We start from the raw sequence: 17,980 nt of genomic DNA, 5'->3' as shown, positions 1-17,980 counted from the left end.
CACACACACACACACATACACACACACTTATACACACACACACACAACTATGAACTGGTGTGACTGTAACACTGCAAATATGTGTCAGAATCATCTGTAAAGAGGAAAGAATAACATCTTTCTTTGAGTGAACTTCCAGCCTCTCATTTTGACTGTGTGGGCTTCTCCTTAATCTCTCTTGCCTTGTCATAATTCTCGAACTGTTTACATACATTTTCCCAGTGGTCTGCACCAGAGCCGTCTCATCAAATGAGTGCCAATTGCAAAGACAGATGAGAGCTAAATAAAAGACATTTAAAAGTTTAGCTGAAATCAAGGGAATTGCATGTTTATTCTACACACTGCCAAGAAAAAGTAATCATTATGCCTGATCTATTATCTCCCACGTACCAAAACATATTGGCAAGGACTTTAACCACACACAAAATGGAAAATATCTAAGGTTTCTAGGAGATTTAGGAAAGATACCTTAAGGACAGCAAAGCCTGTGTCGTACTCAGATGTCAATTTACAAGTTATTTTATCTAGTCATTAGATGATACTCCATCATTCAGTGGGGTTTCTATCAAAGAGGATTAAACTAATGGTCAGGAAAATTGGATTAAGAATTGCCCAAAAAACTTATAAGAAACATTGATGAAGAACAAGACAAAAAAAAGTTTTGGTCAAATGGCATTTGTCAGATTTTGGGTGGTGCTCACCTGTGCAAAAGTCACTGCGGTGAGATGTCAAGTGGCAAAACAAAACATAAAATAAAATAAAATAAAATAAACAAAAAGGCTTTATTAAGCACCACTTTAAATTAAAATAAAATAAAATGCCTTTAAACACCCTTTTAAATAAAATAGTATTTAAAAAAAATATTTGAATGATTGTAAAAAATAAATCTCTTTAGGCATCTTTACCAGGCATTTGGGAAATACATGTATTTTTTTTACAGCAGTCTCCAATAAAATGTAAACACATTGATGTATCCTTCATCCCGCTTCACTTCACTTACAAATTTAAATATTGTATATCTTATAAATCCATCTGAATTCAATTCCCACCCGGGGCAGGCTTTACTCCTAACAGTGTAACACAATCCCTCCAAACAAGCAAGCAGCAGATTGAAAGAGAAATTCTGTGAGGGTTGGATTACAGGGCAGAGCTATAATAATCTGATTAGACGGGGGTGCAAACATGCAAGCGTGTGGCTACAGAGAGCTAAGGGAACTGTTTCGCTGGCTGAAGCCAAACAAATCCAGAAATGCTGCTGTGATCTGTGAAGACAGCGGATAATCCCGACCTGGACAGCTGCCTGGAATTTTATTGTCACAAGGTTTCATATTAAAATAGCTCAGGGCCAAAAAAAATAAAAAATAAAAGTCAAATCATGCTAACACGCCATCTGAACAATTCAATTACTGGACCAAAGCCATGACCAAAGACAAACATTGTAAATCAATTAGAATTAAAGGAATAGTTCATCCAAAAATGAAAATTCTGCCATCATTTACTCACCCTCATGACGTTCAAAACCTGTGAACCTTTCTTTCTTAAGAACACAAAAGGAGACATTCTGAAGAACTGTTTTAGTCCATACAATGAAAGTCAATGGGGTCTAAAACTACACTGGACAACTTTGATTGTATAGACAAAAAAAAAAAGACATTTCTCAAAATATCTTCTGTGTTCCACAGAAAAAACTGGAAATGGGAATGACACAAGGGTTGATTTAATGAAGACAGCATTTTTAATTTCTTGGTGAACTATCCCTTTAAATAATGAAAAAAGCAGATCGACAGGTAACACTTTACATTAAGGGTTCATTAATTAAAAACTTTAATGCAGCTAATAATGAACAATACTTCTACAGCCAGTTCATTTCAACATTAACAATCAATTTCTAAAATCAAAAGTTGTTAACTAATATTAACAAAGATGAATACATGCTGTAAAAAGCATAATGTTCGTTGTTAGTTCATGTTGTCTTGTACTGTATATTAACAAATGTTCACAAATGAAACCTCATGTAAAGTGTTACTGAATGACAGTCTGTGAATCCTGGGAAACACTGAAATGTAACATCATCTTTTACTGAATGAAAGCTCCAGATTCTATTTAAAAATACACACAGAAACTAATTTAAACTCGTCCCTCAATTTGCATAAACAAACAAACAAAAACATAGAAATTATGTACTTATAATGGAAATTGGAAATACACCCCATACTCATCTTAGACTTCCATTTTAAGTGGATTTCTGTCAACATATTTTTTGTTTGTTCATTCAAATTGAGAGAATTTTCTCCTAATCAACAGCATACCACAAGTTTTCCAAACTACAAAAGCTTGCATGCAAGAAATAAACAACAAGCCTATCCCAGCATGCCACAAACATGTGCGTAAAATAGCACCCTTTGATTTAACATATCCGTGATCCGTTCCAACTATAGCAAGACTCCATTTAACACTCCTCACTTACACATGCACTTAAAAACAAATGTCAATCTTCTGAAATCCGCCATGCCCCAGACATGTCCCGCTATTTTAAGCCATACACAAGTGCCTAAACTTCTATCCTCAGCGTCCCCTCGTCTGCCCCTATCTCGCTTGTCTTAAGCCCTCCGGACTTTCACCTTAGTCACCTCGTGTGGCACCTTGAGCATCCGGTCTTCCTTATCCTGCGCCCTTGCTCTCTTTTGCAGCCAGGGCCTGGCCTTGGACGCACTGACCAGGCTGCGTAACACCATACTGATGAACTTCCTCATGGAGCTCTGAGGCTGGGGTTGATGGATTGGAGGAGCCGGGCAGTCCAGGCGCTGGGGAGCTGCCTGCTGCCACTGGAGTGTGTCTGTCTCTCTCTCTCTCTCTCTGGGTGCCTGGCTGTCTGTCTGACTGAGAGTGTGTGAGTGGAGATACTATAGAGTGGTCAAAGAAGGGGAGGGGGTTTAGGGGAATTTTGGGAAGGGGAGGGGGGCCGGTGAGGGTGGGCGAGCTCTCTTTCCCAAACTGCATTCCCTCAGGGACAAGCAGAGGTGCCAGGGGAAGATAAGAAGTATCTGATGACAATACACAGACCGTCCTGTGACATGTCACTGATAGAGCGGACCGAACTCCACGTCACGCTCACTCAGACTAAAACACACACTTCGGCATAGGAAGTCACACTCATGCCATTTACGTTATCGAATTAAGAAGAACAGATAGACAGTGTGCACTTAATGTATGCAAAGGCTTTAAAACTTGCCGATCATCCATTCAGATTAAAGTCCTCATGAAATCAAAATGTACTTTGTTAGCACACAATGTTTGACGGCTTGGCCATAAAACCCTTAACTGGAAAAATAAAACCCTGCACTCAATTCAATATTCCGTTTCTGTTGGAAATGTCACAATACTGAAGTCGGCAGCAACTTCCGGTTCACGTGGACTTTAAAATACAAACCACATTTTACCAAGGCATTACAAAATGGTTGCTAGGGTTGTTGCCAGAGCATTTTCTAGGCAGTTTCTAGCATGTTCTGAATGGTTGCCAAAGCTTTGCTAAGCAGTTGGTAGGGTATTCTACTGTAGATGTTTACAGAATGTTGCTAAATGGTTGCAAAGGTGTTCTGGGTGGTTGCCAAGGCATTGCTAAGTGGTTCATAAAGTGTTCTGAATGGTTGCCAAGCAGTTGATAGGGTGTTCTAGGTGGTTGCCAAGGAAATTGCTATGCAATTGCTAGTGTAATCTACTGTAGCTGTTTACAGAGCATTGCTAAACGGTTGCGAAGGTATTCTGTATAGTTGGCAGCAGTTGCTAGTATGTTCTAGGCCGTTTCTAGCATGTTCTGGATGGTTGAAAAGGAATTGGTGGTGGTTGCTAGGGTTTGTAGGTGATTACAAAAACACTGCTAAGCAGTTGCTAGGATGTTCTGGGTGGATGCTTACTTGCTCATGTCAAAAGTGCCCCTACCACCAAGATATTCTGGTCTCTAGATATGACTTGAATCCCTCCTTAAAGGGATAATTCACCCAAAAATGAAAATTCTGTCATTAATTACTCACCCGCTTATCGTTCCAAACCCGTAAGACCTTCGTTTCATCTTCAAACACAAATTAAGATATTTTTGATGAAATCCGAGAGCTTTCTGATCCTCCATAGACAGCAATGCAACTACATTCAAGGCCCAGAAAAGGACATTCTTAAAATAGTCCATGTGCCGGCGTTCTGATGTAGACCCCAGACATATTGCGCCTTTTTTACAAGCAAAGGAATAAACACGCATGCATCGTGGTACTGTCATGAATGTGCGAGCTGACTGATAGGGAAGAGAAGAATTGTTGAATAAAGTCGTTGTTGTTTTCTTTGCGCACAAAACGCATTCTCGTAGCGTCATAAAATTACGGTTGAACCACCGATGTCACATGAACTGTTTTAACGATATTCTTACTTTGTTTCTGGGCCATAAAACCTGTCAGTTGCATTGCTGTCTATGGAGGCTCAGAGAGCACCCACGACGATTGCGCAGTATCTACAGAAGGTTTTCTGATTCCAAAGAAGGAGCTGAAGTCGCAGCACTCAATGCTTTGTCAATAATAAATCTCAGATTGTCTGCCAGATGAATATTGTCCAAAAGTTGAATATCTGATTGCTTTGAAAACTAAGCTCTGGGAAAAATAACCCTAACATTTATAAGTATGATAATAATAATAGTGATGCATGCTTTAGCACCACTATTAATCAATATGGACTTGTTCTGAAGCGCTGAGCATCTCGTTCATCTCTGCCCACGACGATTGCGCAGTATCTACAGAAGGTTTTCTGATTCCAAAGAAGGAGCTGAAGTCGCAGCACTCAATGCTTTGTCAATAATCTCAGAAAGGACACAGGCAGGCCTTGTCACGCATTCTCGTAGCGTCATAAAATTACGGTTGAACCACCGATGTCACATGAACTGTTTTAACGATATTCTTACTTCGTTTCTGGGCCATAAAACCTGTCAGTTGCATTGCTGTCTAGGCTGGCTCAGAGAGCTCTCGGATTTCATCAAAAATATCTTAATTTGTGTTCTGAAGATGAACGAAGGTCATACAGGTTTGGAAAGACATGAGGGTGAGTAATTAATGACAACATTTTTTTTCAGTTCATTTTTTTCTTTTTATGTCTATTGTTTTGTCTGCCAGATGAATATTGTCCAAAAGTTGAACATTCTTAAAATAGTCCATGTGCCGGCGTTCTGATGTAGACCCCAGACATATTGCGCCTTTTTTACAAGCAAAGGAATAAACACGCATGCATCGTGGTACTGTCATGAATGTGCGAGCTGACTGATAGGGAAGAGAAGAATTGTTGAATAAAATCGTTGTTGTTTTCTTTGCGCACAAAAAGCATTCTCGTAGCGTCATAAAATTACGGTTGAACCACTGATGTCACATGAACTGTTTTAACGATATTCTTACTTCTTTTGTCTGCCAGATGAATATTGTCCAAAAGTTGAATATCTGATTGCTTTGAAAACTAAGCTCTGGGAAAAATAACCCTAATGTTTATAAGTATGATAATAATAATAGTGATGCATGCTTTAGCATTAGCACCACTATTAATCAATATGGACTTGTTCTGAAGCGCTGAGCATCTCGTTCATCTCTACCCACGACGATTGCGCAGTATCTACAGAAGGTTTTCTGATTCCAAAAGAAGGAGCTGAAGTCGCAGCCCTCAATGCTTTGTCAATAATAAATCTCAGAACACAGGCAGGCCTTGTCACTGTGGGTCCATACAATAATACGGATCTGACAAATAGAGCTCTGGCTGGGACACGTCTGACCGGGTAAAGCTGCACAGTTTTCACTGTAAAAACGGTTATTGCTTCCTTTAGTTTGTAACATGTCATTAAATAAGAAGCTTCTGTATGAAAAATCCTAAAAAAGACATCAAAACACTTCTGTGAACATCATATAATACTATCAAACTGCTTAACACCCAAATGTCTCAACATATAACTCGAAGCATTTTTAATTCATTTGATACAGATGGATATGTGCCCCTGCTTAAGCATTGTGGGATTGTTGACACTGTGAATGCTCACCTGATTCACTGTACTGAGCCGTCAATAGGGTGTCCATAGCAACGACTGCATCCACGGAAACATGCCAGTTACCTTCACTTGACTGCCGGTCAAAGACTTGCATAGTTAAGTGCAGTTAACAGCAGTAAACAGCACACTCAATCTCGGAGCATTTAACGGCCCTGACAGCTCCTCGTTCTCATGGCTGAGTCTGACACCTGGACCCAGTGAGCTCGAAAACAGACCAGAGTATGTTTGGATTTCACATTTAATGGAAGTTTTGGGTTTGATGGCATGGAAAAAGGACTAAAAGGAAACTGAAATGAAAAATTAGGGGAAAATGAGAATAAATCATCTTGAATTCCAATAAAGAATTCATAAATAACTCTCCAGCCTCTTACTCATAATCAATAATTGTTCACAGTATATAATAATTAGTCACAGTTTTATTTTTTTCCATGTAGACAGACAGAAAAAGTGTAACTATATATAGAGAAGTATATATAGATATAGTTACAATATTTACAACTACACACAAAAAAAATCTACAGCTATATATAGAGCTACATCATATATTTACACTACCATTTAAAAGTTAACTGAAAGAAATTAATACATTTTTAATGGCCGATATACAATATCCAGAGAGCAGGTTGGTTGATGTACACTACCCATCAAAAGTTTGAGCTCAGTATGATATACTTTTTAAATAAATTAATATTTTTATTCAGCAAGGACACATTAAATTGATTAAAAGAGACACAAAAGACATTTCTAATGTTACAAAGGTTTTCTATTTTAAAGAACCCTGAAAAAATGTATGGTTTCCACAAAATATTAAGCAGCACAATTGTTTTCAACATACTTTTCAGCAATTATTCAACAACAATAATAACAACAATTATACGGATATTTATATATTTATACAAATGTTCTGCCAAGCACTATATCATGTAATAATTTGTGCTAATGATATTAATTATAAAATGTATAGTTTCAGTCCTAGCTTCAGATTCGTCAATTTCAGCAGAGCTGAAATCCACAACATAGTAACATCTATGACGTATGTTTACCTTATTATGTTGCACCCATTGAGGACACTGACATCATATCATAACTTCATAAGTTTACTGCCCTCTCGTATTGATATATAAACTGACCTAGTCACAAAATAATCGAAGTAACCATTATTGCAAAGGTGAAGCACAGGAGTCGATTCCCTCAAGAGATGTAGAGATTCAGCAATACTGTGAGGTCGCAATTTCAATAATGAGTCTCTGGGGAGATGTGAGCGACACTAGTGAGGACTAATAACTAAAGCACACACTGGCTCAGCTTCCTACTACAGCAATGTGGGACGTATTAAAGATCCTGAGCTGCCAACACTCTCTGTTCTGAGTGCAGATGAAGTTGTAATGTCACAGCCAGAAAACTGCCAACCAGAGTGTAAAGGACAGGCAAAAACACACGATGAGACAGTCGAAATGTGTATGCGTTCACCTAGGGCACAATTTGTTCAATCTATAACTGGAAATTGACAAGAAGAGACAGATTCATGTTTTCACAGCAAATGAAAATCTGTCATGGTTCATCTAGAAGCTTTAATACTCGGTTCTACAGGAAATGAACAAGATGTGAGGTAAACAGAGCACATCTTCCTATTTACTGCCTCAATATGCAAACGTAAACTCACTTGTCATAGCTTATAGCTGTCATAGACTTTGCACTATGGACGGCATGGATGTTTATGAATATTCAAAATGCTGTGAGCGATTTTACATAGCAAAACAGAATAACTCTTGCTTATTGCAAGCGGCAAGCTTCTGAAAATTCTCCAGACTTTAATTAACTTAACATGAAGACAGATATTTCTGCTTGCTTATCATATTTGATATTTTATTTATCTTGTCCCAAAGGAAGAAAATACTTCTGCATTTCCCATCCGGCACTTCTAGAGTTATAAATATGCATATGCACAGTAAGTCAACATAAACCCCAGCTCTGAAAATAAAAGACTGATCTGGGTTAGTGACGTAAGGATCGCAAACATAACGTTTTTTGAACCCGTTCTTTTTAGTAAACTGGATAAATCAGTTCACCAAATTGGACTGAATCATCTAAAACAGTTTGCAGCTCGAGTCAGCATGGCTCTGTAAGTTACTCAATCAAAAATCCCTCTCAGATGTGCCCGACAGTCACTCCGACTCAAAATGAGCCAATATCCAAGAGTATATGATCCTATTATGCCGGCTTTTCCCAACTCATTCGGTGCTCCTATGAAGGTATGCGGTCAAGCCCAACTTACAAACTTTCTGCCAAGGGTTTAAAAAAGTATGTTTCTGATGTCTTTTACTGAAAAGGATAAAGTATATCAAATAAAATTTATTGGACATACAACAGTGATCGGATGGCAGCAGTCAATGGCAGAGTCAGTTAATAACAGCAGTTTTCGAGATACAAAGGAACATACACATAAAACATCCTCATATCTCATTATTATTGGGTGCTTTATTAAAGGGGTCATGAACTGAGAAATCAAAATTTCCTTGATCTTTTAATATATAAGAGGTCATTGTGCTATAAAAACATTCTGTAAGTTTCAGAACTCAAAACGTTCTCGGTAGTCTAAAAACAGCTAATACTGAAGTCAGTCTGCCAAAACCACAGCTTGTGGAATATGCCACATTATGACGTAATTGTGTGGATAAACACACCTCCACAGAAGAAGATAAACACCTGCTTCTACATCGCTGCCTGTTTAGCCCCACCCACCGAATCACGCATGCAGTGTAAATAAAGAGAGGGGCGAACGCAGGTCTACGCAAAAACCAAAACTTTATATGATGAACTTTATTTTTAATAAAGTGCCAGACCGCATCAGTAAGAACTTGGTCCTTTGGTCACTTAATTTTACTGCGGATTTGTTTTCAAACAAGGCACAATTCGACACAGGTTTTTCAGAAAGATTGAAACTAAAAGACGATGCTGTGCTAACTATATTGGATCCGATGTCGCAACACAAGTGTGAGTAAATGTTTTCATTACGTGGTCAATATTGCTTTGTCTGTTATTACAGATCGTTTGATATGTGCCGGATTCCTTTACAAACAAGGCACAATTTGACACAGGATTTTCAGAAAGACTGAAACTAAAAGACGGTGCTGTGCCGACTTTATTGGATCCGACAGTAATATTGCACCACAAAAGTGTGAGTAACTGTTTTTATTACGTAGTCACTATTGCTTTGTCTGTTATTACAAATAATTTGATATGTACTCAGTATTTATGCGTTTTTAACTTAAATCACAGCAGCGTCCATCTATGAGGAATGCAGGCTGTCAAACATACACAACTGTTAGCCAATCACAGCAGTGGGTGTTTACTTCAGAGTCTACAATCTGCCATGCCTATTCAAACAGAGCGTTAAGATGAGGGGCGTCAAAACGGCAGAAAATAGCCTATTACTTCTAAATTATGATGTTTTTTTGAGGTAAAAATCTTGATAACATTATAAGTGGACCTCAGAGAACAGTACAAAAAAAAAAAATCAAAGGCAGTTCATGACCCCTTTAATTGAATTGTGTATACGTGACATAAATGAACTGGTCAATCGGTTATTTAAACCAATTCACTGAAACAAACTGTACGAAACAACCAGTTCGCGGAAAAGTATCGGACTTCCCATTACTAATCTGTGCGTGTTGGTTGTTTGTCAGATCAATTCTCAAGCTCTAGCAGGATTTAAAGACATCTAAGCTGTAGTACTTTTATAATTACATGTCAATCTGAAGTCCTGAGGTTAATCGCACATGTCTGCGTTGGAGTTTGACATGTCATGGAATCATTCCTGTGGTATACTAAAGGCAAAAGGGGGAAACATGCAGCCAAAAGTGAGGGAATCTCTGTCTAATTCTCCAAAGGGGAAGTGTGCAGTCCATTAGCTCTGTTAGTTAACTCTAAATCCACTCTCAGTCCAATCTGTCTGAACTCCAAAGGTGACTGCCTGTGCAAAGGTGAAAGGTTAACTTCAGTACAGAGGATGCTACTTTCATTCACCTTTGATCTTTGACCCCATCTGGCTCTCCCTGTAATCTGTGCTCTGATACGTCCTATTGAGGGACACTTCTGCCTCATGGAGATGGAAAATAAGATGGCAGTTTCTACTCTAACAGTATGCTGTTGGAACTGCTGGAAAAAGTGCTCCAGGATTTGGGGTGTGAGGGATTTAAAAGCACACAACCCTGAGTGTGTCACAATTCAGGAATTCTGACAACTGACCCAACCTTTCCACAGCTCACCGCACAGCGCCTTACAATACTCCCCGCAGGCTAATGTTTCATTCAACACAGCCACAAACTGCATCACTCTCACACAGAAACAATGACAGTACAAGAAATCTGACAGGATGAGGAACACAAACACAACCAGAATGTAGAATAAATATCAGTAAAAGTGGAATGAATTAAAAATACATAGCATTTTATAGTAATAATTGGGTGAACAAGACAATCCGGTAACACTTTACAATAAAGTTTCATTGGTTAACATTAGTAAATGTATTAGCAAACATGAACTAACAATGAACAATATATTTTTAAGCAGATTTATTAATGTTTGTTAATATTAGTTAGTACAAATATAATTGTTCATTGTTTGTTCATGGCAGTTCACAGTTCATTAATTAAAGTTAAAGGTATAGTTCACCAAAAACATGAAAACACTGGGTCATTTACGTCACAGCGGCGTCCCAATCCAGTGGCTTCGGTGTTTTGTGCAGGTTTTATGGCAAGCCGTTTTCACATTTATGTCTTTAACTCGCATCTGTTTATATTTTACTCGTATTTTTAATTGACATACTATTTACAAACTGTTCATTATATTATTGTATGGCTTAATGAGAATACTGGAATACATACAGTGTCTGAGAACTCGTCCATTCATTTTGTAGTATGGACACTGGAATAGATACTGGTAAATATCTGAATGGTTACTAGTGATTAAAGAATAAGTACTAATGATCGAAACAGGTACCAGCAACATCTGGAATACATACTAGTCAGAAATGAATAGCCTAACTGATATCTGAACCACAGATCACCTTAGAATTTAACTAAATATTTTTAGAATTTAACTAAATAATTTAATTCTTGCGGATTGTAATCCATAAAGGATTATGTGTTTATGAAACACATGTAAATGAAATTTAATTACATTCCAGTTATAAATGACTGATCTTTAGATTTAATCACCGTTGGTAGCGAGATTTATGGTAATGCTTTTTTCCTCAGTTGGTCAGAACAAGCATGGTAGACTTGTTACTTACTTGTCAGATGGCAATATACTGTGAAAATTCTTATTTGGGTCATATTCCAAGACGTAGGCTAGAATCTGTGATTGCGAAGTACAGTAAATATCCACACCGGTGCGGTGACTGACTGCCACACATATTCTTCAGAACATTAGATTCATCCGCGCTGGAGCCGTGCCGACTCACAACCCACGCAAGCTAGATAATTCCGCACACAGCTGCAATTCCAGGTTTTCAAACAGAGATGGCGACAAAGAGGCAAAACTTACGGACTGCAGCTTTAAATAATTAAGAAAATTATTTAACACTGAAAATGAAATAAGTAGGTTTACATTGGGTTAGTGATTGAGCAACAGCATGTGATGAATAAGTACAAGATATTAGTCAAAAGTGTGCTTGTATTGTAAACATGTATTAGTAACATAAAATGTAGTTTTTTTTGTAAGGAGCAAATGTTAATATTGCTTGCCATAGGCGTAGAGTCCGGGACAACGGAATTACGAATTCTACTATGGCGAAGGTTTACTCATGAATATTATAGATCATACTGGGCAAAACTTCCTGCAACTAATTAATATTCATAAGCTAAGCCTTTACCATAGTAGGATTCGCGTTCAGACAACATCCATTTGATTGTCTGTCCAGTGAATCTGCATTGCACCGACTCGTGGTCAAGAAACGAAAACACTACCGAAAGAGTTCACACACTAGAACTTGCACGAATATTCTCTTCCTTTGGCCAAAAATAAAAATAAATAAAAATAAAATAAATCAGATTTTACATCGTTAATTATGTAATTACTAAACATGAATGAGTAAAGCAGTTCAATCGATTATTTGTTATAATACAAGCTGCATCATATATTATTTACCAACAAAAAAGTACCATGGTATTGCCATGTTTTTAATACCATGCCTTTGGCAATATCATGGTATTTTGATAACTTTAGACCATACATGAATATTGAGGATATTTACTACTATTATGATATACATTCTATTGTATTACAATCTGACATCTAATACAATGTTTCTTGCACATACTACAGTGTATCAGATGTGTTTATGCCAAAATTTCAGTTTTCCACCAGCATTAAGTGAAGAGAAAAAAAAAAAACATGACAACAAAAATACAATTATTATTTTTTATTATGTGAATTTGACTCATTTCGCAATCAGTTTGGAGAGGAAGTTTTGTTGATTGGATTATCTAGGATTTCATTCATCTGTCCTTTTTACTGATGTCCATAATCTAGTGTCCAACAGTGCTGTGAATCTCTTGGAATGTTTAATATCTATAACATTAGATACAGTAGTTGTGCCCATGTAACTCTGGAGAAGCTGACAGACTTCAAGAGAAGCACCAACAAAGTGAGTTCACTTACTGCAGGATGCTGATCACTGCAGGATGTTGTTACACAATCCAGAAAACTGGGGACACCAAGATTTAGATAGGGCATACAAAACTAACAACTGCAGTCAATCATTATACCAACGTGTTTGTCACAACGAGAAACATCACTAGTGAGACCCAGCTTTGCCTGTGAGTTTACAAGATTGGCTTGACTGTTTGGTAAAAAAAAAACACTAATACTGCACTTAACCTGTTTGTGTGCTTGGCACTAGAGTACAGCAAAATCCTAGTCCAATATAGTAATCAAACAAAAACGGCTCATAACAACACTAACAATTACAATTATGTCAATAGTTTCCAAAGATCCTTTAGATGTATGTTTATTTACTGAATGCAGCAGTTTTGACCATTGGCATCCTTGAAGCGCAGGCGCATCTTGGGTTTGTATTTTTCAAGGTACATAAGTTGTTTGGCGTTAAAAGCCCCACGCCTTTTCCTAAAAAGAAAAATCATTCACATCACAAAATGACCAAAAAAATCATATCCCACAGAAAAAAAGAAAAGAAACTTATGGCGCTTTTCCACTGCAGTTCAGTACCGCTTTAGAGTGGGCGGGATTATTCACATGTCGTTATAGTTGCTACCACCACGACTCCTAAAAAAAACTTTTTCATTCCGCGTCGCCCCATCAAGCTCTCGCTGGATCCGCTCCTCTGCTATCAACGAGAGGAACGTCTGTTCTTCCACAACAGACAACAAAACTTTTTGGTTGTTAAAAAAAGGTGCGCTCGTTCAAAACAGTTGCGTTCGATCCTTCGCTGGCTGTGCTGATTTAAATCTAGCGGTTCTTTTGTGTTTGTGTCGCAAGTTCAGTGACGCAGGTAGTGACGATTCTCTCCGGCCAATCCGTGATCAGCAGAGTTTACACGTCACGTTTTGGTAACGGTACGGTTCACTTGGAACCCCAACTGAGGTGGTACTAAAAAAAGTACCAGGTACCAGGTACTTTACCCAGTGGAACCATGCAGTGGAAAAGCGCCATTAGATTGTGTGACTTACTGACGAATATACTGGACAGCATCTTCATACATCATCCCGCATTCGATTAAGGCTATGGCCACCAAGACAGGAGCTCTGAACACAAAAAAAGCTGTTCTCATTTAAAACTATTTAAAAGTCAGGTCACTTGGTTATTAACCAGGAATTTCCCTGACTGATTTAGATAAATGTTGAGGTTCACACCATTACAGCACAAAATGTTCTAAAAGAACATGTTTCTGCACATCAGGTCCAAGATAACTCAAAAATGACACAGTGTAATATCTCAGTGAGCTACAAACAGACAACAACAAACCAACATTTCATATCTGTGTGTGAATCTGACTGAATAGCATGTGCCCTGATAATACTTACCGTCCCAATCCAGCAACGCAATGTACTGCAATGCAACAGCCTGGTTCATCTTTAAATTTACATTTGAGAAGGTTCAACCAGTCATCAACAATTTGGTCAGGGGGCGAACAACCATCATCAAAAGGCCAATCCTAAAGGAAGACCCATTTCTGCATTAAATCCTTTGCAATAAACGCACACAAAATACCAAATTCCATCAGAATCTTTGGGATATTTAAAGAGGTTAATCACAAATCTCACCAAAACTTCAATGCCTTCTTTTTCCACTGGTGTTTTGTCATAAGTTGCATCACAAACCCGGACAAGCGTCTGCACTCCAAAACTCTTCAGCTCCTAAAAGACATCAATACAGAAAAAACAGTCGGCTTTGACCCTATTGTTAATATTGCTATTCATATGAACTGCTCCCATCTTAATCCTTACCTCTGTAAACTTGACCAGCTGTGAATTGGTGGGATTGTGGGTGATGAGAAACCTCATGCATTCGTAGGTGATCTCAACAGGAGCAGGGCGATTCATTTTGACACTCAAATTTAATTGGACTTGATGAAAAAAACAACAACTTCTGAATCTTCTACAGAAGTAGAAATGATTTCAAAATCTCTAAGCAATTTGACTTTGAGGCAAATCTCTCAACAAAAAAAGGGAAACAGGAGAAGGAAACAACTTTCACGCTCCCACGGTTTTAAAATAAAAATTAAAGAAGGGAACTATCCTTCTGATTCGCAATTTATAATTACCCCATTCAGGAGAGGAGAGATGATCAGTTGGCACTAGAGAGAAGGAACAACGATTCACTCTCTAGTACCTGGATTGGCTCAAACCGATTCATACACTTTAACTCTGCACAAAAAAAGATGCTCCCCGAAAGTGCAGAATTTAAGACGGGCAGTCAGGTAGTATAATCTTCATATGGCAGGCCCTCTGTTCACTTGTCTACAATGACCAGGTGCTGTGCCTGGCAGAAGTCTCCACTCACACTGACAAACGCCATATATGTGCAGCCTGGAATAAAAAAAAGGATGGCGAGCAATAAATAACCAGGGCAGTGGATCCTAAGGCACATCACAACCAGCAAGTGCAGTGAATCAAAACATGTCACCATTAACACCAAATGATTACTGGATATAGCCTACAACTGAAGAGAGACCTCATTCCACTGCAGATATTGACTTTGGCCATTGGATGGATTATGAACTCTCATCATAAAAGCATACAGGCCTTGCACAACATTATAACATGGTGGTATACATGGAAAAAAAACTTCACAATCGGTTTATATATATTTCCTATCATGCACTTACTTTCAATAAGTGAACAGAAAACAAGTTGAGAACTCTGCATTCTATCTTCACCATTCGTGACTGTCTCTACTTTGCACCTGGAAAAGAAAATCGACGTAAAACACGGAATAAATAAGACTTTTCTTCATTTCAGACTATTCATTTTTAAAGAAAGAATTCCAGAATGGAAAATGAAAAGAGCTGATGTGCGTCTATTTGTGTTAGTACAGACTTATGCTATAAAAGCTTATCTTATGTAACATTTAACACACATTAAACATTTGAAATTGCATTCAAATATTAATACACCCTCAGATTAATCTTAAAAAGGTGGATATACACGTGTATATATATATATATGATTGTATGACACATATCTCAGTCACCACATCCACTGCCCATATACTGTCTATTTTTGACCATTATCTCATTCTTAAAGGGACAGTTCACACACAAATGAAAAATGTTATTTACTCACCTTCATGTTCCTTCAAATCCCTATCATTTTCTTTCTGCTCTGGAAAACAAAGGAAGATGTAAGGCAGAAAGACAGTCTCTGTCATCATTCACTTTCATGTGTTCACGTGTTTTTTCCCCATACAATGAAAGCGAATGGTAACTGAGAATGTCATTCTGTCCCTTTGTATTGTTTTCCACAGAAGACAGAAAATCATATTTTGGATTGGAACGACATAAGAGGGAGTAAATAACAAAAACAAAACAAAAATCTAGATAAACGATACTTTTAAAACGGAGAAAAATCTGCATAATATCTATGCATGGAACACAATGGGATCCATTTGCTGACCACACATTAACCTATATTTGTGGTGGACCGAATAAACAACCATTTAATTAAAAACTCAGATTCATAAAATATTACCTTTGTTAATATCCACACGTAAATCATCATGCTCATAAGACCCACTGCCTTATTGTGTGAATGTTAAGGCAGTTTATAAAAACAGATGTAATTTACAATGAACATCACTATTATCTGACAGTTCAAGTCATTAATACACGTTTATACGACATACAATATACTATAATTACATTACAATGGTAAATCATTGTTTAAAAAAATCCCAAATGTTTTTACGCGATTAGATCGCTCTTGTCCGCCTAGCGTATGTTATAGCTGCTAAATGCGTATATATAAAGACACGCACAATTTCACAATCCATCAATCATTTATATATTCATTAATGACAGAAAAAATTTAGATATGATATCATATAGATACTTACAAAGAGCCGACGGTAGATATGAATACCGTGACAAAGAGAGAAAGGATTGAGAGACGCGGCTAGCCGGCTAGCTCTCCCTACCATAGAGCTCCCGTAACCAGGCGACAATTCCGGTCCGCGAAGATTACCGCTGATTGGCTGCCCGCAGTCACGTGGCCGACAAACCGCACCTTAACGTACGGAGTGGATAGATGTTCCTTTTTTCATTAGCTAATCGGTCTCGACCAATCACGTTGATTCTTCTAAAAACTATACATTTTTAATAGTTGTGTGTGATTATTTCAGCATATATGAAAAGTTTCGGTGGTAGATAAAATTATTTACTTTACATAAAATAAGCATGAATTAATATAAAGTCATTTTTATATGTATTAAATTAGGTTAATAATGCAAACGCCTTCATAATGAAAAATAACCATATAACCCTATCAAATAGTTACGCATATCATTAAAATATTTATTAAAAATATTTTATTAATTACAGTCGGCAAGAAACACATCACAGATTTCATTTCTCATTTTTTAAATGAAGTTGTCACCATCTCCTGGTGAGAAAGAGTTATAGCATGACTTATTCTTTTTTTCTATTAATAGCAAAAACCGACAATGTATACCAGCGATCTGCTTTAAAAAATATATATATTGATCTTAAGGATTAAAAAATGACCTTTGTCATGTGTTTTCATGTATTATATCATATTTGCAGATTGCTGGCTGTGGTGATGATGACACACGACGAGGCTGCAAGGCTTCAAAATGTATCGTGTACTGTAGGCCAACTCACATTACAGTCCCTGTCTGTAAGATAATATCTAATGAACAGCACGCACCACCCACACTCCAGCACCACACCCTCCTAAAGCAGCTCCATCATCACAGGTGTCTCATGTGTGTAAACCACACTCAGGTATGATGGCGGCTAGGCCATAGATCAGGTTGGACAGAATTTCTTAAGGGCTTTTACTGTAGTTTCGCCCTTTCCATCTTTTTTTGTGCTTTTGGTTTTGTTCTTTTTTTTGTGCTTGCAGTTTCAATGTCTATCAGTTTCGCGTCAAAACACGGTAAGATCTGATTTTATGCATTGCTTAGTAGGCTACTTATTAGTTACTACTGAGTAGCTACCAAACAAAGATAGGTTTTATTAACCTAAATGGTTAACGTTAAAATAACAATTATACAAAAAACATGAAAATGCTACATTTTAGTTAGTATGTGTATATGTGGTTAGAAGCACAAAGTGAACTAATAAAAATGTTGAGTATTTTATTGCATGTATCATTTTGTTAATATATAGCCTACATTTACTGTTTATTCATCAAAGAATCCTGAAAACAATGTATC

At 37.5% G+C, this 17,980-nt stretch overlaps 2 protein-coding genes across 3 annotated transcripts in view; both read right to left on the bottom strand.

Moving 5' to 3' along the window:
- Window positions 1-2,874, bottom strand: part of LOC107751795 (apoptosis-stimulating of p53 protein 1-like) — a 29,651-nt gene extending 26,777 nt beyond the window's left edge. Inside the window, exons 1-2 of the mRNA XM_016567564.1 lie at window positions 2,616-2,874; window positions 1,504-1,537 (exon numbers count right to left, since the gene is read on the bottom strand). Of these exons, the coding sequence (XP_016423050.1) occupies window positions 1,504-1,537; window positions 2,616-2,753 (172 nt within the window). The 5' untranslated portion in view covers window positions 2,754-2,874. The remainder of the gene's footprint in view (window positions 1-1,503; window positions 1,538-2,615) is intronic.
- Window positions 2,875-12,473: 9,599 nt separating this feature from the next.
- Window positions 12,474-16,739, bottom strand: LOC107751772 (protein tyrosine phosphatase type IVA 2-like). 2 transcript variants are annotated; one of them, XM_016567539.1, is made up of 9 exons: window positions 16,640-16,737; window positions 15,871-15,909; window positions 15,414-15,490; window positions 14,850-15,114; window positions 14,533-14,651; window positions 14,350-14,442; window positions 14,110-14,240; window positions 13,756-13,830; window positions 12,474-13,192 (listed from the first exon to the last, which is right to left on the bottom strand). In XM_016567539.1, exons 5-9 carry the CDS (start codon window positions 14,626-14,628, stop codon window positions 13,081-13,083), a joined length of 507 nt encoding a protein of 168 aa, XP_016423025.1. In that variant the 5' UTR covers window positions 14,629-14,651; window positions 14,850-15,114; window positions 15,414-15,490; window positions 15,871-15,909; window positions 16,640-16,737; the 3' UTR covers window positions 12,474-13,080. The 2 variants fall into 2 exon arrangements, with proteins under 2 accessions (XP_016423025.1, XP_016423024.1); XM_016567538.1 differs by lacking the exon at window positions 15,871-15,909 and having other exon boundaries at window positions 16,640-16,739.
- Window positions 16,740-17,980: the final 1,241 nt, after the last annotated feature.

The sequence above is a fragment of the Sinocyclocheilus rhinocerous genome, unplaced genomic scaffold (assembly GCF_001515625.1).
Source record: "Sinocyclocheilus rhinocerous isolate Xijiao unplaced genomic scaffold, SAMN03320098_v1.1 scaffold993, whole genome shotgun sequence".
Lineage (NCBI taxonomy): Eukaryota > Metazoa > Chordata > Actinopteri > Cypriniformes > Cyprinidae > Sinocyclocheilus > Sinocyclocheilus rhinocerous.
This window is presented reverse-complemented; position numbering and strand designations above follow the sequence as displayed.